The 21,255-nt window shown below is 42.6% G+C and overlaps 1 protein-coding gene across 1 annotated transcript; it reads left to right on the forward strand.

Annotated features, from left to right (window-relative positions):
• Positions 1-84: 84 nt before the first annotated feature.
• On the forward strand, positions 85-19,333 carry LOC120024053 (S-adenosylmethionine decarboxylase proenzyme-like). Its single transcript, XM_038968154.1, has 9 exons — positions 85-377; positions 5,253-5,339; positions 6,986-7,112; positions 11,462-11,564; positions 11,766-11,808; positions 13,922-14,066; positions 15,351-15,443; positions 15,642-15,797; positions 15,940-19,333. The coding sequence occupies exons 1-9, from the start codon at positions 268-270 to the stop codon at positions 16,072-16,074; spliced, it is 999 nt and encodes a 332-aa protein (XP_038824082.1). The 5' UTR covers positions 85-267; the 3' UTR covers positions 16,075-19,333.
• Positions 19,334-21,255: the final 1,922 nt, after the last annotated feature.

A 21,255-nucleotide genomic window follows, 5' to 3' on the forward strand; every position in this document is an offset into this window, starting at 1 on the left:
TGATTCGACTATCGTGGGGGTGACGTTTTAGGCTGGGTGAATAAAAGCAATACGCGTTCCCTTTTCTGCGCTTTACACAGTATGGCCGGCGATATTAGCTAGCACTTGCTTTACAGTATTCTCTGTAAAAGGGAAGACGGTTAAACCAAGAAATTACACCTGGATTGCTAAAGGACTGTACTTAATAAATTATAACGATCAAACAAGGGCTAATTCAATTGAAAACGTAACCGACGTTTAATTTCTGTTGGTGTCTGTTAACTCACGATGGAAGCGAACGGTGCACACTTCTTCGAGGGAACCGAGAAGCTGTTGGAGGTGTGGTTCTCCCGACAAGATGAGATCAAAGGAACAGGGGACCTCCGTACCATCCCAAGGTTTGTGAAGTCGAGATGTGATTAATACATTCTGCCTTTGGCTAGCTAGTTACCGTTCGCTAAGCTACTAACATTAGCCCCTGTGCTCCAGCAATCCGTCCACTCAAGAAGACTGGATGGAGATTCAACCAGCAACACGCGCTAGAAAGAAACATTGTAACGAGGATTTATTTATCTAGTTAACCTTAACCTGCTTTATTACGATCCCAGTTATCTCGTAAACCACAATATTTCACTGACATGTCATGTGGTGGCTAATGTGAACACGTAGTGCTAGCCAGCTGGTTAGCTAAATTCAGATAACATCGTCACTCATGAATTACCATCCCCCACACTGACCACCACTAGCTTGGCATTTGCTTAGGGTAACGAACGCGGTAGCCGAGTCATTCATTCATGCGGTTCAGTCAGCTGCTGACTAATGTTCGCTACTGCCATTCATTAGCTCTCCAGTAATGCTCATTATCCATGTTTAGAAACGTATTTGAATAGTGCATGTACCATTAATGCAATGTTAGGCATTCCAATTTGCAAGCTAACAAATTGTTTTGGCAAGAAAAGTGGTCAGATTGGGGTGAGTTTGACAGCGCGGGTTTTTCGCATACTGCGCATGCATTGGTGTTCGATGTATTCATACTAGGGTGATGATCTCAACATGTTGCCCACGGATTTGATTTGACACTAAACACGCTAAATAGCTCTATCTTTATGCAATTTTGTAGATTATGTAACCAGGTAACTAGTTAAGTCTACAACTCAACTTCTGAAGTTGTTGGTGTCATTGTGTATCTTCTGGCTAGCTGTAGTAATTTTCCATATCACTTCTCTGCGTCACGATGTGGTACTGTAGCGCCTTGTGGCCACCGCGATCTTTTCTCTGATATGCCGCATTGGCGATCATGGTCTCTCGCCGCTGAAGATTTACAACATCTGCAATGCACAATGAACGAAGGCCATTAACAGACTCAATAGGCAAGCGATACCAAACATTATACCTGATCAGTTTGAGTTCATTGCCAACCACTTAGCTGAGAAGCCAATCTTCAGAAGTGTAATTTACCCAATCGGGATCAATGCAATAATGAACAGTACGTTAAACTTAGCCTGTAGTTGCTGTTACTTGTACATATAATTTAGATGGCCCCATGCATGGGTATCTACAAAACCCTTCAAACTAGTCCTATTTGCATTGCCCTAATCAGTGGTGTAAAAATACTTCAAAGTACTAAAGTCGTTTTTTGGGTTATCTGTACATTACATATTTGACCACTTTAAGCTCACTACCTGCCTAAAGAAAACAATGTACTTTTTACTCCATACATTTTCTCTGACAACCAAAAATACTCGTTACATTTTGAACGCTTAGCAGGACAGGAAAATTGTTCAGGATACACCATACCTTACTTATGGTATCACGAAAACAACATCCCTGGTCATCCCTACTGCCTCTGACCTGGCAGACTCACTAAACACATGCTGCTTTCGTCAGTTATGTCAGTGTTGGAATGTGCCCCTGGCTTTCTGTAAATGAATAAAACAATTGTGCAGTCTGGTTTGCTTTAATATAAGGGATTTATACTTTTGATACTGAAGTATATTTATAACCAAATACTTTTGGACCCTTACTGTATTTTACTGGGTGTCTTGAGTCATTTTCTATTAAGATATCTTTACTTTTACTCAAGTATGACAATTGGGTACTTTTTCCACCACTGGCCCTAATATCTAATAAAGAACACGTTTCAACCATTATTTCAATGCTCTTGTTTTTAATACGATTTGGAGTCTTCATTTTTATTTTACCTTTATTTTACCAGGTAAGTTGACTGAACACACTCTCATTTACAGCAACGACCTGGGTAATAGTTACGGCAGGTGAATGAGCCAATTGGAAGTTGGGGATGATTAAGTAGTCATGATCAGGACCAGATTGTGAATTTAACCAGGACAGTGGGCTAACACCCCTAATCTTACGATTGGTGCCATGGAATCTTTAATGACCACTGAGCCAGGACACCTGTTTAACGTCCCATCGGAAAGACTGCTCCCAACACAGGGCATTGTGCCCAATCACTGCCCTGGGGCACTTGGAATGTTATTTTTTAGACCTCCAACACCACTTCCAGCAGCATCTGGTCTCCCATCCGGAGACCGACCAGGACCAACCCTTCTTAGCCAGCAGTGGGATGCAGAGTGGTATGCTTGTAGCCTGAGAACCTTTGCTGCCAATCCTCAAATATTTGATGTGAATAACTTGTTGACAAGAGGCCACTTTTTTAGGTTTCCTTAAGGCGTCTGCATGCTTCCCAGTCGAAACAGCTAAGAGTTTGCATGTATTAGTCCTCAATTCTGTGACAGTTTTTGTTCATTTTGGACTTGGGTGAACATTTTATTGGCTGTTTTCTGGATATTTACGGGAACTGGAACAGGCTGTTGTAAGTGTTGCTCCAGAGCATCCCATACATGCCAAATGAGTGTGTCTGAGTACAGTATGGAGGCCATGGAAGAACTTTTACATTTTCAGCATCCAGGAATTGTGTACAGATCCTTGCGTCATGGGGCCGTATTATCATGCTGAAACATGAGGTGGTGGCGGATGAATGGCACGACAATGGGCTTCTGGACCTCATGGTATCTCTGTGCATAAAATGCAATTGTTTGTCCGTAGCTTACGCCTGCCCATACCATAACCCCACCACCACGGGGCACTCTGTTCACAACGTTGACATCAGCAAACCGCTCGCCCACACAACGCTGTCTGCCCGGTACAGTTGAAATTGGGATTCATCCGTGATGAACACATTTCTCCAGCGTGCCTCACACGATCCCGCATGTGAGGAAGCCAGATGTGGAGGTCCTGAGCTGGCGTGATTACACGTGGTCTGCGGTTCTGAGGCCGGTTGGATGTACTGCCAAATTCTAACACAGCAGGTGGCTTATAGTAGGGAAATGAACATTTAAATTCTCTGGCAACAGCTCTGGTGGACATTCCTACAGTCAGCATGACAATTGCACACTCCCGCAACTTGAGACATCTGTGGCATTGTGTTGTGACAACTGCACATTTTGTGGCCTTTTATTGTGCCCAGCACAAGGTGCACCTTTGTAATGATCATGCTGTTGAATCAGCTTCCTGACATGCCAAACCTGTCAGGTGGATGGATTATCTTGGCAAAGGAGAAACTGACTAACAGGGATGTGAACAAATTTGAGCGATAAGCTTTTCTGCTATCTTATAGTTCAGCTCAAGAAACATGGGACGAACACTTTACATGTTGCTTTTTAAAATATTTTGTTCAGTGTAGTAGTGGAATGGCAATTGCCATAAGTGCATTCCAATACATGTGATTTCAATGAATGAGAAGGACTGACAAATGGTTCTTCACCTGCCTCTGTGGCAAGGTTCATGGCTACTCTTGCCAATCCAAGGGAAAGCCAGGGTTTTCATGGTTAACATCATTTGGTTAGGAATGACAGCGGGTATTAATTTACAGCCAAGGAATATTAACAGATCGGAGGCAGTGGATCGGGGATGCTGGACGCCTGCCAATGTCCAAATAAGTCCAAGGGCATCTTATTCACAGATCTGTACCTTACACCTGTAGCAGCCTATTGGCATTTATTTGCTGTGTTTAATCCTGACTTTCCATCAATCCATTCTCGTCTGGGGAAACTTGACACTTCGTAACTACATTGTTCATGTCACACTGAGCTGACAATACTATTGACGGTGACTCGTCGCAATATGATACTTGACAGATGTTACAAGGTGTTTTTAGGAAAAGGTGTGATGCTCAAACTCAATGACCCCCTGAAATAAGTTCTGGTTCTGTAAAATGATCTCGCAATCATGCAGTCTACAAAGTCTTGCTCAACAGGACCATGGTAACTGATTTCTTGACATGGTGGATTTATGCGCTAAACCAACGATGGGCAACTTTTGATGGGGTAGAGCCCACAATCAACTCCTGAGGGGCTGCAGTGACTTGTAGGTCTGCGTAGACACATCCATACCCACACGTGCGGTCAGATCCGGCCCTAGCCTCGTATTCTAACACTCAACAGTAAATTGAGACCCCGTCTGAGTTCTTCAAATATATTTAATTATTTTGTTTTTGGTAATTGATCTGTGGGCCTACACGGGGACGCATGCTGCCAGTTTCCCATCCCTGAGCTAAATTATTCACTTCTATTGACATCTGTTTTTAAACACTATTTACAGCAACAGGATCTCAACCTTCTTGATTGATCTACCTATCGTTAACTGTTTTGGATGATCATAGTCGGCACGAGGCCTAATTCCTACAGTTATTACATAGAAGCGGTGGAGAAACTGTATTGTCATCTTCTACCTGCTGTCCTGTGAGCAGGCTGTTGCTTAATAGTAGCCTATAGTAGAGCAGGGAGCCTGTTTTGCCAGAGTGCACCTGTCTGCTGTCTGCACTGTTCCAGGGAATGCCAGGGCTCTGGACCCGGTTCAAAATCAACCTGAGTATAGTATTGTACATTTTCTTTTCACTGTTACGAGGCTCAAACATTTGTTTATGTAAGTAAAGTGAGTTGGTTAGGCCTTTTTTAAATCTAAAGCAAGACATTAATTGTTAGACATTAATTGTTATGGTTTGTTGGCAGATTAATTTCACTGTCTATTTAGTCATCAGTCACACCAGTTGGACACCCCAAATGCTATGCCCAGAATTGTGAAATGATTAGCTCAGATGTAAGATTTTTATTCAAATTGTCTGATAGCACTAGAACTATAGTCTAGCCTCTGACAGTTGCTTCTATTTTGAAAAAGCAAGTCTTGAACTATTAAATTGAGCGTGCTGCAGTGTTAAAAAAACAAAACATGAACAAATGCTTTTTGTCTTTCAGGTTTGAGTGGGACAAACTTCTGGAGAATGTGCACTGTTTGATCATAAGTGTGACAAAGACCGACAAGCAGGAAGCTTATATACTCAGGTGAGTAGCGGCCGAATCCCTGTTCTTTTTACCACTGTCACCTTGGCTTGTCCCCATTTCAGAATAGAGAGCTGGGATTGCGTCATCTGTAATCGTCTCGTTGTGAATGGCTGCATGGAAACTCTTCTCTCCCCTAGGGTGAAAGGACTGACTGAGCAGAGCTTTTTTTAGATCTCTCAGGTCTCCCTGGCTCTGTTCTGAAGCGCCTAAAGACCTGGGTCTTATCTGAGCCCAGATGGACGGGTGAAAGATGGCTAAATGAGCACCCTGGCAGCCCACAAGCATATTAGGCACAAGTTGCCAATTTAGGTTCCTATGAATCAATATCTGATGGTGAAATCTGCCCTTTGTGACACCAGTGTACTCAGACTGGTCTTTGGGGCAAGTCATTGCCAGTAAAAAGTACTTGCCCTACCCTGGGTGTTAGTCTGGCTGCGGAGGCTGTTGTGAGGTCTCCACTCTCAGCTCCCTCTGCCGGTTAAGTCCCACCTACAACCGTCTGGTAACGAGGGGTAGGGTTGATCTGTAGCTATTGCACAGACCTCGACCGGGCCGGGGCTCGCACAACGGAGTAGCCTTCTCCTTCACTCTTGAGGTTTGTTATGCGAATGGGACAGTGCTGATTCAGGGGAGGAATACCTGTGACAGCTTTCTGCTTGACTGCAAGTAGACAACATTGGTGTTGTAAACCTACATATGCCCCACAAACTTCTTCCTTCTCACTAGTAGTGCTGGAAATTACCAGAGACGACACAATATTATCGCAATACTTAGTTGGCAATACGATATGTATTGCAATTCGATACTGCAATTTTGTTGATTCGATGTTCCGAACATATTGCTCACTATACACGGAGTGTACCAAACATCAGGACCACCTTCCAAATATTGAACTGACCTCCATAAGGCATCGTAGCTTTCACCTGGTCAGTCTGTCATGGAAAGCACATGTTCTTAATGTTTTGAACAATCAGGGAATATGTCTGCTGCAGAGGGACAAGAGAGCGTTGAACTAGTGCTAAAAATAATAGTGATATTTTCAAAGATACGATAGGCTATATCGCACAAAATATATATTCCCCCCCCCCCCCCCCATCAGTACTCACTAGCTATACTGCAGTCAATTGACTGTTCCTTGTGCTCCTCCCTGGGACTAGTCTGTAACTAGGAGGCAGATGACTAATGATAACCCAGCTATGTCTCCTCAAGGACTCTGTGGGCCTGAATTCTAGACAGGCTTGCCGCTGTAAACGATTTCAGGCCCATGATAACAGTAATGCACTAATGCCCTGTGGTTGGTTTTGACTTCATGCTCAAGGCAGACTGTTAAACTGTTTGTAGCATGTGCTGCTTTAGGTTTACCCTGTATAGAATCAATGGCAAGCAGTCACCAGGGTAATGCCACGTCATGGTGTCCTTAAAAAAAGAAACTCTCCAGGTGTCTAAATAGTACACGCTACTTCGCTAGAAGGCATCGAACCTGAAGAACTCTACTTTTCCCTTTTGAGCAGTTGTACATGCATGTTGGATATAAATTGAGCTCATGTAAAAAATAAATAATTGGCCAATAACTGTAACTTGTGATATGTATGTAACGCGTATAAAACTCATATTGCTATTCTCCTTCTGTCCCTTTGTCCATTCAGTGAGAGTAGCATGTTTGTCTCCAAGAGACGTTTCATTTTGAAGACGTGTGGAACCACCCTCTTACTGCAAGCACTGATGCCCCTGCTGGAACTGGCCAGGGAGTACTGTGGCTTTGATGCTATCGAGGTCAGTGTGACACGTGCGCACACACAGGGTTGGGGAGTAACTGATTACAAAAACTAACTATTCTGTTACGTTATAGGCAAAAATGTTGTAATCAGATTACAGGTACTTTTGCAAATCAGATTACTTTTAAATTCAAAAAGCATGTTTGTGTAAAAATCAGCATGGAAAAAAGGCAAATGTTTACGTTTGTTCTGTCTGAGTCTGACCAAGTCAGAGACCACTATGACGACACACCAAGTAAGTTTGCTGGATTGTGGGAAAAGAGCAGGAATTAGCAAAATTGGCACCAGCTGATGGAGAATTCACTTAGACACTCAGCTAAATGCTAACGAGCGAGAACCAACTATATTGAGTGCAATATAAATGCAACATTTAGTGTAGGGCTCAGATGTTCCATACGCACAAAGCTTTCTCTCAAATTTAGTGCACAAATTTGTTTACATCCCTGTTAGTGAGCATTTCTTCTTTGTCCAAGATGATCCATCTACCTGACAGGTGTGGCATGTCAAGAGAATCAAACGGCATGATTGGGAAGTATTCAGAGCCCTTGACTTTCAACATTTTGTTACAGCCTTATTCTAAAATGTATGAAATATTTTTCCCTTAGCAATCTACACACAATACCTAATATAAACAAAGTGAAAACAGGTCTTTAGAAGTTTTTGCATATTTATTCAAAATAAAAAAAATGAGACTCAAAATTGAGGTCAAGTGCATCCTGTTTCCATTGATCATCCTTGATGTTTCTACATCTTGGAGTCCACCTGTGGTAAATTCAATTGATTGGACATGATTTGGAAAGGCACACACCTGTCTATTTAAGGTCCCACAGTTGACAGTGCATGTCAGAGCAAAAACCAAGCCATGAGGTCGAAGGAATTGTCCGTAGAGCTCCGAGACAGGATTGTTGAGGCACAGATCTGGGGAAGGGTACCAAAACATTTCTACAACATTGAAGGTCCCCAACAACACAGCGGCCTACATTATTAAATGGATAAAGTTTGGAACCACCAAGTCTCTTCCTAGAGTTGACCACCCGGCCAAACTGAGCAATCTGGGGATAACGGCCTTGGTCAGGGAGGTGACCAAGAACCCGATGGTCACTCTTAAAGGAGCTCCAGAGTTCATCTGTGGAGATGGAAGAATCTTCCAGAACAACCACCATCTCTGCAGCACTCCACCAATCAGACCTTTATGTTAGTGGCCAGACAGAAGTCATTCTTCAGTAAAAGGAACATTGACAGCTTGCCAGAAGGCGCCTAAAGGACTCAGACCATGAGAAACAAGATTCTCTGGTCTGACGAAACCAACTCTTTTGCCTGAATGCCTAGTGTCGCCACTAGAGAACCTGGCACCATCCCTACGGTGAAGCATGGTGGTGGCAGCATCATGCTGTGGGGATGTTTTTCAGCGGCAGGGACTGGAAGACTAGTCAGGATTGAAGCAAAGATGAATGGCGCAAAGTACAAAGATCCTTGATGAAAACCTGCTACAGAGTGCTCAGGACCTCAGACTGGGGCGAAGGTTCACCTTTCAACAGGACAATGACCCTAAGCACACAGCCAAGACAACGCAGCAGTGCCTTTGGGACAAGTCTGTAAATGTCATTGAGTGGCCCAGCCAGAACCCGATCGAACATCTCTGGAGAGACCTGAAAATACCTGTGCAGCAATGCTCCACATCCAACCTGACGGTGCTTGAGAGGATCTGTAGAGAAGAATGGGAGAAACTCCCCAAATACAGGTGTGCCAAGCTTGTACCGTCATATCCAAGAAGACTCGATGCTGTAATTGCTGCCATAGGTGCTTCAACAAAGTAGGTTCTGAATACTTGTGTTAATGTAATTAAACCTGTTTTTGCTTTGTGTTTGGCTGTAACAAAACGTGGAAAAAGTCAAGGTCTGAATACTTTACAAAACCACTGTATGCATGCTGACTGCAGGAATGTCCAACAGAGCTGTTGCCAGGGAATTGAATGTTAATTTCTCCACCATAAGCCGCCTCAAATGTCTTTAGAGAATTTGGTACCATATTCAACCGCAGACCGTGTAACCATGTCAGGCCAGGACCTCTACATCCGGCTTCTTCACCTGTGGGATCCTCTGAGTGGGAGGGGCTTGTTCAGGATTATTTCTGTCTGTAGTGTAGCCCTTTTGTGGGGTAACTGGGTGCACCTGGCTACCAAGTGGGTATGCCTATGCCCACTCATGGCTGCGCTCCTGCCCAGTCTGAAATCCATAGATTAGGGCCTAATGTATTTCAATTGACTGATTTTCTATGAACCAACTCAGTAAAGTTTTAAATAGTTGCATGTTGCTTTTTAAAATATTTCAAGTATAATTTCAAAGACGGGCAAATCCAGCTCAAAGTTAAACGAGCATAGCTAGTAGCTACCGAATTTCGATGAGTGGACATTTACAAGCGAAAGTGAAGAAGTAAAAAAATATATATATATTTTTTCAAATGAACAAAGTTGCGATGCTGCTCTTCCTTCAGAAAAGCATGCATGTGTACATTGAGCAGAGAAGAACGGGGGAGGGGGGGTTGGACGCCAGTAAGATCAGGGGGGGAAATGGCAACTGTGCAGATGACTCATCCAGAGCTCTGACTTCTGTCAGAAAGCATTATAAAATATCTGATGGCAAACGATTAGTAGTGAATTGCATACAAGTCTAACTTAATCACCTCATGTAACGCCGCACAAGAGACACGCGGATAGATATAGAATGCTATGGCTTCACCGGCACCTGCTTTCTCCGGTTGTGCTATTTACAAACTACGGTAAGCTTCATGTGACGGGTTAATTGAACACAATCTGCTTTCTCCTAATGTATTGCACAATTTGACTGCAGGTATTAACTTAAAGTAGCTACAAATGGTTATATTTTATTGAAACATTTCAAAGAAATATCTTAAGGTATTGATGGTATTAAAAGAAATGTGGCTTTTTCAAAATTACACGGTATACATACATTAATGCTGACCCCATTTCAGTTGACTGAAGGATTGTCTGTTCTAGCGATACAATTATTTGTTTAGTTGGACAGTTGCAAAGAAATAAAAATGTTTATGGCACATCTTGATTGACTCTGTCTCAGTGGACTAATCCATTGCGTAGGCCGCAATGTTTGGTTACCATCATTTCTTAATGCATTCATTTTATTAGTATTTTACAGTTCTTATATTGAGTGCATATGTTTGCAGAGCACACAACCTAGGCTCCACTTTGTTTTATTCCATTTATGTGTTGTCAAGGTGTTCATTGTGTTTTTGTTTGGTGCGCTCCTGTCAATGTTGAGTAAGGACATACACCTGATTATGCATAGAAGTAGTCCTAGGCTACCTGGCCTGCACGCAAAGGTAGGCTTACTTGGGGATCTGATTGTCTTAAACTCACCACCGCTAATGAGCTGTGGAGGTTCTCAAAGTATTATTTTTTCCATCTCAAACGGCAAGTAAACAAAGTTTGATTTTACATCCATTGAGAATGACAATAGTTCCTCAATGTAGCCTATTTTGAACAATCTTTCCAGGTCTCTCCCTTTCAATTACCACAAAGTGGAAAAAATGCCATGATCTGATCAGGTGGAAATGTAATCAAGTAGGCCTATTTTATGACTCCTCTGTCCAGGGCTCACTGGCGCTGTAAACTAAGGATCCAGAATATTTGATACAATGTTGCAAGTTTGTTAGCTCAAGCTTTGGGCTGGACCAAGTTGATACAATGTTTCAAGTTCCTTGCAGACAGGCCATATGCAGCCAATGCGATTTATTTGTATCTGTGTTCATACCCCTTTGACTTATTCTACATTGTTACAGCCTGAATTCAAACTGGATTAAATAAATGTCTCGCCCATCTACACACAATATCCCATAATGATAGTAAAAACATTGTTTTAGAAATGTTTGCAGATGCATTGAAAAAGGACATGTAAATGAAGTATTCACACCCCATTGCTATGACACTCCAAATTGAGCTCTGGTTCATCTGTCCTTTGATCTTCCTTGATGTGAACTTGATTTGGAGTTCACCAGTGGCCAATTGAATAGTTTGGACAGGATTTAGAAAGATATACCTGTCTATATGGTCCCACAGTTGACGGTGCATGTCAGAGCATCAACTCTACCATGACGTCAAAGGAACACTATGCATGCATGTATACATACAAACCAAATGGAATACCATTTTACGTACATGTTAATAAAACCAAAAATGTGTACATTTGTAAATGTTTTTATAAACAATGTTATGCATCAACATGTTATGTTTGTACATTATACCATCTTTGTTTGCGTTGATGTTGTTGTGGACAGGATGGGTTAGTTCTAACATCTCCTCACAACCTACAGAATTTCTTCTATTCTCGCAAGAACTTCATGAAGCCTACCCAGCAGGAGTTCCCTCATCGGAACTTCCAGGAGGAAGTGGAATTTCTCAGCCAGATTTTCCCAAGTAAGTACTAATGCCCACGCTCCAAATTCAATTCCTCAACTCTAATCACTGTTGGAGTCCAGGAAGAGTATGTGCTAATGCATGGATAGAGTGAGTCAGTGACGCCTATACAGGCTGTTCTCTAATCAGGAGGGGTTTGAGACACGGGCACATAAGAAATGGCATTATCAAATGGCAAATGGCATTATCTTCCTTCTACAGATGGAGCAGCGTACTGTATGGGACGTTTGAATTCTGATTGCTGGTAAGGTCCCCCCGCTTACACTGCTGCTACTGTTTCATTATCTATGCATAGTCACTTTAATAACTCTACCTACATGTACATATTACCTTGACTAACTGGTGCCCCTGCACATCGACTCTGTACCGGTATCCCCTGTATATAGCCTGCACATCGACTCTGTACCGGTATCCCCTGTATATAGCCTCCACATTGACTCTGTACCGGTATCCCCTGTATATAGCCTCCACATTGACTCTGTACCGGTATCCCCTGTATATAGCCTCCACATTGACTCTGTACCGGTATCCCCTGTATATAGCCTCCACATCGACTCTGTACCGGTATCCCCTGTATATAGCCTGCACATCGACTCTGTACCGGTATCCCCTGTATATAGCCTCCACATCGACTCTGTACCGGTATCCCCTGTATATAGCCTCCACATTGACTCTGTACCGGTATCCCCTGTATATAGCCTCCACATTGACTCTGTACCGGTATCCCCTGTATATAGCCTCCACATTGACTCTGTACCGGTATCCCCTGTATATAGCCTCCACATTGACTCTGTACCGGTATCCCCTGTATATAGCCTCCACATCGACTCTGTACCGGTATCCCCTGTATATAGCCTCCACATCGACTCTGTACCGGTATCCCCTGTATATAGCCTGCACATCGACTCTGTACCGGTATCCCCTGTATATAGCCTCCACATTGACTCTGTACCGGTATCCCCTGTATATAGCCTCCACATTGACTCTGTACCGGTATCCCCTGTATATAGCCTCCACATTGACTCTGTACCGGTATCCCCTGTATATAGCCTCCACATTGACTCTGTACCGGTATCCCCTGTATATAGCCTCCACATCGACTCTGTACCGGTATCCCCTGTATATAGCCTGCACATCGACTCTGTACCGGTATCCCCTGTATATAGCCTCCACATCGACTCTGTACCGGTATCCCCTGTATATAGCCTCCACATTGACTCTGTACCGGTATCCCCTGTATATAGCCTCCACATTGACTCTGTACCGGTATCCCCTGTATATAGCCTCCACATTGACTCTGTACCGGTATCCCCTGTATATAGCCTCCACATTGACTCTGTACCGGTATCCCCTGTATATAGCCTCCACATTGACTCTGTACCGGTATCCCCTGTATATAGCCTCCACATTGACTCTGTACCGGTATCCCCTGTATATAGCCTCCACATGGACTCTGTACCGGTATCCCCTGTATATAGCCTCCACATGGACTCTGTACCGGTATCCCCTGTATATAGCCTCCACATGGACTCTGTACCGGTATCCCCTGTATATAGCCTCCACATGGACTCTGTACCGGTATCCCCTGTATATAGCCTGCACATTGACTCTGTACCGGTATCCCCTGTATATAGCCTCCACATTGACTCTGTACCGGTATCCCCTGTATATAGCCTCCACATTGACTCTGTACCGGTATCCCCTGTATATAGCCTCCACATTGACTCTGTACCGGTATCCCCTGTATATAGCCTCCACATTGACTCTGTACCGGTATCCCCTGTATATAGCCTCCACATTGACTCTGTACCGGTATCCCCTGTATATAGCCTCCACATTGACTCTGTACCGGTATCCCCTGTATATAGCCTGCACATTGACTCTGTACCGGTATCCCCTGTATATAGCCTCCACATTGACTCTGTACCGGTATCCCCTGTATATAGCCTCCACATTGACTCTGTACCGGTATCCCCTGTATATAGCCTCCACATTGACTCTGTACCGGTATCCCCTGTATATAGCCTCCACATTGACTCTGTACCGGTATCCCCTGTATATAGCCTGCACATTGACTCTGTACCGGTATCCCCTGTATATAGCCTTGCTATTGTTTTACTGCTGCACTTCTTGTTACTTTTATTTAAATATGTTTTGGGGCATTTTTTTTCTTAACTGCATTTTTGGTTAAGGGATTGTAGGCATGTCACTAAGGTGTACACCTGTTGTATTCAGCGCATATGACAAAATGAACGAGATATTAATAATGCAGTAGACATTGCTATTGAGCTTGAACTACACTGTCCAGTGCTGCTGAACAGGCTTGTGTTTTCCTTTACCTCCTCGTTTCCCTGCAGGTACCTGTTTACTCTGGATTTGCCAGAGTTCTGGGAGAACAAGCACGCAGATCAGACGCTGGAAGTTCTGATGAGTGACCTTGATCCAGCAATTATGGATCAGTTCTTCATGAAAGATGGTGTTTCTGCAAATGATGTCACTCGTGTAAGGCCCGCAAACTAGCAATGTTGGGTATCGTTATTTATTCTTGATTTCACGAGGGCTCACTCAGTAGGCCACTGTTCAAGGGGACCTGTCCTTATGACATTGATCTATTCTGTAATGATATTCCCCAGTAAGGGCACCGATATGGAAAGTATCAGTTACATTTTTCGGTACGATATTGATATATTGGTTTTATTAAAATAACATTGCAACTGTGTAAAATGTTCACTTCCACATCTCTGAAGTAGAGACGACTGCTTGTTGATGGCCCATTGGGCCAGACTTGTCTGGGAACCTACCCAAGCAGTTTGTATACAATCGGAAGCTTATCAACTGGTGATGGCTCATCAGCAGGCAATTAAGTATAATAAATTGACTAGCTCCCTATAAAATCTGCATTGCTGATGCAATCATGGAATCCAGACATTATCTGAATTCAATCTAAAAACATGTATTGCACTTAGTAGGAAATGTTAAACAGAGTTGATCAGAAAATGCATTAGTTTGCCCAAGTTAATCATAAGACACTAATAAAATGCATCAGCGATTTGTATTTTCCGGCAACTTTCTGTAATGGCACAGGAACTTCTGTGCAGTGCTTGCATATGTCTATACTGTGTGTAGCTGTTAACCTTCTGTTATAGATGGCAAGGCTTTCCCAAAAGCCTTCTCAATTAAATGTAAACTACAAAGTAGCTTATGACTACCTGGCACAATATCATCATGATTATTTGCATCAATCCAGTGGCCACTTGTTTTGCAAACTCTGCAATCACATGAGTGCTACAAACCAAACAACATTCTGCTGGTGCACACTTTCATTAGGGTAACTTTACACAAATCTAAATGTCTCTAATTTCAGAACTCAAGTGGTCTCCTGATGCAGTTTAAGCATGGTTGTGGACTTGGAATATCCCATTCTATGAAAAAAAAAGCTATTTTCTTTACCTGGAAAAACAAAATGGAGTCAGGCAAAAATGATCAGTGATTTTCTAGGGCCCTAGTTGACAGCCTGTGTTTTGTGAAAGGGGTTTTGTGCATGCAGGAACAGTAGTGTATGCTGTTTTTTACATAATCATTTAGGTAAATGGGAGAAAGACCCAAATATCACTGCCTTGCTCCTATCTATGTGAAACTATATTAATATTGTATTGAATTATCGCTATTGGTGCCCAACAGTAATATTCCCCTTATTGTATAGAGGAACACCATCATAAAGCTGACTGTTCATTAGTCAGTTACTGTTTTGTAGCGCACATTGTGTGTATATATATCTTTTTTCAGATGAGTGGAATTCGTGACCTGATACCAGGTTCTGTGATTGACGCCACAATGTTCAACCCTTGTGGATACTCAATGAATGGAATGAAGACTGACGTAAGTGGATCTTGCAGACTCTTATCCAGAGTGACTTACAATTAGTGCATTCAACTTAATATGGCTAGGTGAGACAACACATCGCAATCGAAGAAGTCCAATTTTCTCAAGTATTTATCAGCAAAGTTTCCCCCCCCTTTGTCTTCTGGCTCTTTATTAAATACGCCTTAAGTCATTTAAAACAAATGTCTGTCACAGGGAACTTACTGGACGATCCACATCACTCCAGAGCCAGAGTTCTCCTATGTCAGCTTCGAAACCAACCTCTCTCAGACGTCCTACGATGATTTGGTCAGGAAAGTTGTGGACATCTTTAAGCCAGGGAAATTTGTGACTACGCTGTTTGTTAACCAGGTATGTCCTCGTTCAAAATGGGTCTGATGTTGCTTGTGGATGTTTGACCCTATTTTCCAGAACATTGCACTCATAAATCACATCTTAAGTCTTCACTGTACTTGGCATTTTCACTTAACTTAATTTTTGTTTTCTCCCACAGAGCTCCAAATGTCGCAGTGTCTTTTCTTCCGCCCAGAAACTTGAGGGGTACAAGCGCCTCGACCGCCAGTTGGCCCAATTCAACGATTACAATTTTGTCTTTACCAGTTACGCCAAGAGCCACCAGCAGAGTTGAGAATTAAGAATGAAAAAGAAGCGAAAAAAGAACCACTGCTGCGTAGCAGGGCTATGCCCCCGCGGCGGCCATCTCTCTGCCCGAGCAGAGAGGTACAGTCCCCTTTGCTGCCATTGTTATTCAGGATTTATTGGTTCCGACGAGGCCACAGGCCCTACTAGTGTAACCTCCAGTTTGAATTGTTGTACCTATAACTTAGATCTCTTGCATGAAAGCTCTTTTCTCTGTTTAGATATTCTAGCTCACTCTTGCTGTGATCTTGAAGTGCATGTAGAGGATTTAAACACTCTCTGTTTGTTGCTGGCCAGCCTTGCCTCCTTGCTGCAGGTCTCCCCCCTCATTCCCCACAGACAGGGCTTCCGCTCCCACTAGTCCAGGGCCCTGACATGCTCAGATGGGTCCACTATTTTGTGCTTACCGACAGTTGAAACACGCCTCCCCACACAACTCTTCCTTCAACTGATTTGCTGCTTCATCGATCTGTTGCAAGTTTGCATCCTTTTTTACTTTTGAGTGCACTTTAAGAACACATTGTTTTCAGCCAATTGGAGCAGGACTCCTCAATACCAAAACAGGAAACGGCAACCCTTTTTTTGTCTTCTAGAATGTTCATGACTTTTGTCTTTTATTGAGTGAATAGAAGCATGTGAGCTTTGGGCCATATAGCATTATGTGTCATGTAACGTCGGAGTCTAATGAATTCCTTGTCTAATCAAAATGCCATACTTTTTTAGTGTTGCACTATTAGAGGATTGGCTAGAGGCTGACCGCCAGGTCAACATTATCTAGTTCTTGGCAGTAAACTGCACTGCAGCCAAAGGAATTGGGTCAGAACGCCCACGTTCAGTCTGCCCACGTTCAGTCTGCCCACGTTCAGTCTGCCCACGTTCAGTCTGCCCACGTTCAGTCTGCCCACGTTCAGTCTGCCCACGTTCAGTCTGCCCACGTTCAGTCTGCCCACGTTCAGTCTGCCCACGTTCAGTCTGCCCACGTTCAGTCTGCCCACGTTCAGTCTGCCCACGTTCAGTCTGCCCACGTTCAGTCTGCCCACGTTCAGTCTGCCCACGTTCAGTCTGCCCACGTTCAGTCTGCCATGCTTCTCCACCTCGACAATCATTTAGCTGTTGAATGTGTCCTCAAATGGGCAGGCTTTAAACTTGTCCCAGACGACAGTATGCGTTAGAGCAAATCATTTAGGATGTCCAGTTGGGTACATCACGGTATGGAATGTGTAATATATATGCACTTTTATACCAAGGCTCATTCAACAGTATACTGTACCAACAGGACGGATTTGGTGGTTAGAATTCCCTGTGGTTTTAAACTCATGTATGCATTCATGAAAATGTGATAAAAAAAAACAACAACATCCAAACTTAAATGGAAGAATGAGTCGCGTAAGAACGAAGGCTGTGCCAACCGTGATTGTAGAAGGTGTTTAGACTAGAGGAGCCAGTTGAGGTGTTTTCTGTCTGAATGTAAATTGCAAGGAGACCTAGTAGACCCTTTGTAGCTGTGGTGTGGGCCAGAACTGCCCTCTGCTGTCGTCCCGCCCACCCCGTTGATATTTGAAACTAAGGGGTAGGGACATCCCTAGGATCCTGCATAGCACTACCCCCCCCCTCCCCCCCTCCATAGTAGACACTGTCATCTGGCCCCAGAACCATGCTTGACAGAGGTGCTGATGGCTGCACAGTGTTGCCCTGAATGGAAATAACGAATCACACTCTGCTTAGTACAGTGGTGGCCCAGCAAAGCATTTTCTTTTTCTAAACAATGTACCCCCCATACAGGAGTCGGTAAGCACACAATAGAGGCCCACCAATCTGAGCATGCCAGGGTGATCCCGGATCATTCCACACAACTGTTGCATAAACTGCCATTTTATAAATGTTATTGTGGGCAGACATTTTGCAGTGAATTGGTCCAAAATGTGACTCCATTGCAGTTTTTTTGGCGTACCATCAATGCCCTTTTGTTTAGTGAGGAAAAATCCTGTGGCACAGGTGACTACTAGTTCTGTATTGCTTGACAGTGTAGTGTGCTGCTGTCTGTTTCTCCTGTGTAAGTAGATCAATGTGCTTCACCTTGTTTAATCAGCTCAAATGTACTGGGGCATTCTGATTTATTGAGCAGGTGGGATGGGGGTTAATACATAAAATAAAATAAAACATGCATACATACAGCCACCTTACAGTGCTGAAGGCATGCCCTCATCTATCTGGTTAGTATACAGACTTTGAGAGGTTTGTAATTTGAGAGCGGATTTTGATAGGATGTTGAGGATTGTTCTCCATTGGCTGGTCAGTAATGTTCATGATGCTTCTCCTGCCAGCGAATGCAGATTGAGTTTAATTTACAGACAGCTGGGGTGGACAGGAATTATTTTTTTTGGGACTGCGCTTTCGGGCCTACCTTCAGAACTCCCGAGGGTTATAACTGGTGCTGCTTTGCCCAGCTAGTTTAGAAGGCCCTTAGAACATTGGAGACCATCACATGATGGTATACTGTAGTTAACATAAAGTTGGGTTTTCGTCAAGAAACTGAATGTGACGGACATAACAAGCGGACCACTAGAATGAGTACTTCAGTTCATGTAAGGACCTGGGCGAAGTTGACAATTGGAACGACTTGCCTCCAGTACATCTATGGGTTAGCTTTTTTTTCTAGAGGACCAACTTTTGCCAATAGTCTTTATCTGAAATGTTATGACTCATGTCTGTTTAGTGACCGGCCTCCACTGTTCTAAGAGCTGTATTGACCGGTTTAGGGAATAGACACCAGCACTGTTCACAAATAAAGGTAACGTTTGATTGCTTTTGGATAAAGTCCTATTTATACTTGATCTGGGTAGTCCTGTTGGTTATTTTTTTTTATTTTTTATTAAAGTCAAATTATTTTTCTTTCTCAATACCATTTTTACAAACATTTTTGTAAGAAATGCATTTTTGCCTACAGACCAACTTTTTGTTTGTTTACCTTTTGTTGTAAAACCAGTGTTCCAAATGCATTTGTTCTGAAGTTGAGGGGATTTTTTTTTTTTTTTTTTTACAAGCTAATTTAATCATGTATTTTGTTTGCCTTACCAAGGAAAAGGTAAACTCCTCCCCTGACGTGAGGGTGCAATTGCAGGATGTACTGAAGGGAAAATGTTTGCTGTTGTAATTCTTTTGCTGTTCTTTGGATGGTCAAGATGTGCTAAATGTTTCTGTACTATGAGCTTGATGCTTTAATAAAAAAAATATTGCTCTTTCTGTGAGTTTGGTTAGCATCGGATATTTTAGATAAAGTAATAAGTCCAGTTCACAATGTCTTTCACTAAAACTAGGAAATTCACCCTACGTAAATGGTGAAAAAGTATCTTAACCTAATAGCAATTGATTATCCCGACCTCTGGAATACCAACTAGATTTTGCCACAGGACGATTTTTATTTTCTTGAGTTTATGGGCAGGAACAATTCAAAATTTGCTGACTGCAACTTGACCTCAAGAAGCTCAAACACAGACTAAAACAATTTCAAACCTTGCTTATGTTTGTAGAAGTTCACATCTCTGTGGGAATACTTGGGAACTGATTTCCAAAATGAAAATCACTTGGTGTGGTTTTTAGTCTCAAGTCCAACAAATGAATATTTACATTAAATACATACACAATAGAAAGTCAACACCTTCAAATGAGTAGTTTCAGCAGCAGGCTGAGATGACAGGTGTAGAAAATTGCACACAGCAGTTCAATCTCCATAGACAAACATTGGCAGTAGAATGTCCTTACTGAAGAGCTCAGTGACTTTCAACGTGGCACTGTCATAGGATGCCACCTTTTCAACAAGTCAGTTGGTCAAGTTTCTGCCCTGCTAGAGCTGCCCTGGTCAACTGTGAGTGCTGTTGTGAAACGGAAAGATCTAGGAGCAACAACTGCTAAGTTGTAAGCCACACAAGCTCAGAACGGGACTGCAATTTAACCATGAAGGCCTGATTCACGCAGTCACCTCTGAACAGTTTACGTTGAGCTGTGTCTGTTACTTGAACTCTGAAGCATTTATTTGAGCTTCAATCTGAGGATGGTAACTAATGAACTTATCCTCTACAGCAGAAGTAACTCTGGGTCTTCCTTTCCTGTGGCGGTCCTCATGATAGCCAGTTTCCTCATAGTGCATGATGTTTTTTGCGACTGCACTTGAAACTTTCAAAATTCTTGACATTTTCCAGATTGACTGACCTTCATGTCTTGAAGTAATGATGGACTGTCATTTCTCTTTGCTTATTTGAGCTGTTCATGCCATAATGTGGACTTGGTATTTTTCTATCCCTACCTTGTCACAACACAACTGACTGTCTCAAACACATTAAGAAGAAAATCAATTCTACAAATTAACTTTTAACAAGGCACACCTGTTAATTGAAATGCAAAGCTGTCATCAAGGCAAAGGGTGGCTACTTTGAAGAATCTTAAATATAAAATATATTTTCATTTGTGTAACACTTTTTGGGTTACTACAGGATTCCATATGTGTTATATCATAGTTTTGATGTCTTCACTATTATTCTACACTGTAGAAAATATTAAAAATAAAGAAAAACCCTTGAATGAGTAGCTGTGTCCAAACTTTTGACTGGTACTGTATATAAATGTTCAGAAAACTTGGGAGTTCAAATAATTTTTGGGGGATCATATATTTTTGGGCTCAGAAAAGTTGGGGGCCAAATAAAATCTGCCAGTTGGGGAACCCTGACAGGTCTTGCAGCTGTGCAGAGAGGAAGGTTTCTGTGAAATCCATAAACATTTGAATGGTAAATACAGTATAAATAGTAAGTGGTGTAATCCAACCAAAGTGGGAGAATGACTGGTCATGATTCAAAGTGTCACACAAGTTAATGTCATTGATAAACATTTGTGGAAGTTACAAGGTACACATTCCATTTCAATATCTCATTCCATGTAGGGAACCACTGTGTTAATTTGTTCTTCAGAAGCAGTACTCTCACCAACCCTTCCACAGTACTGATTACCCCAGGACTATATCATCCATTACACAACCATTAATATGTCGGTTAGAAAAAATAAATTATTATTCAAAAGACAGGGGGCCCAAGGAACACATTTAGTGTATTTCAAAATGTATTTCAAAATGTTTCAGCCAATAGATTAATTATGAGGACAGGCCATTCAAGAGCAACGC

Source organism: Salvelinus namaycush, chromosome 29, assembly GCF_016432855.1.
Source record: "Salvelinus namaycush isolate Seneca chromosome 29, SaNama_1.0, whole genome shotgun sequence".
NCBI classification, from domain to species: Eukaryota; Metazoa; Chordata; class Actinopteri; order Salmoniformes; family Salmonidae; genus Salvelinus; species Salvelinus namaycush.

Coding starts and splice junctions, on each gene's coding strand:
- LOC120024053 (XM_038968154.1), top strand. CDS start 268: ATGGAAGCGAACGGTGCACACTTCTTCGAGGGAACCGAGAAGCTGTTG. Junction 11,809..13,921: donor CGTTTGAATTCTGATTGCTG/GTAAGGTCCCCC, acceptor GTTTCCCTGCAG/GTACCTGTTTACTCTGGATT. Junction 15,444..15,641: donor TGAATGGAATGAAGACTGAC/GTAAGTGGATCT, acceptor TGTCTGTCACAG/GGAACTTACTGGACGATCCA.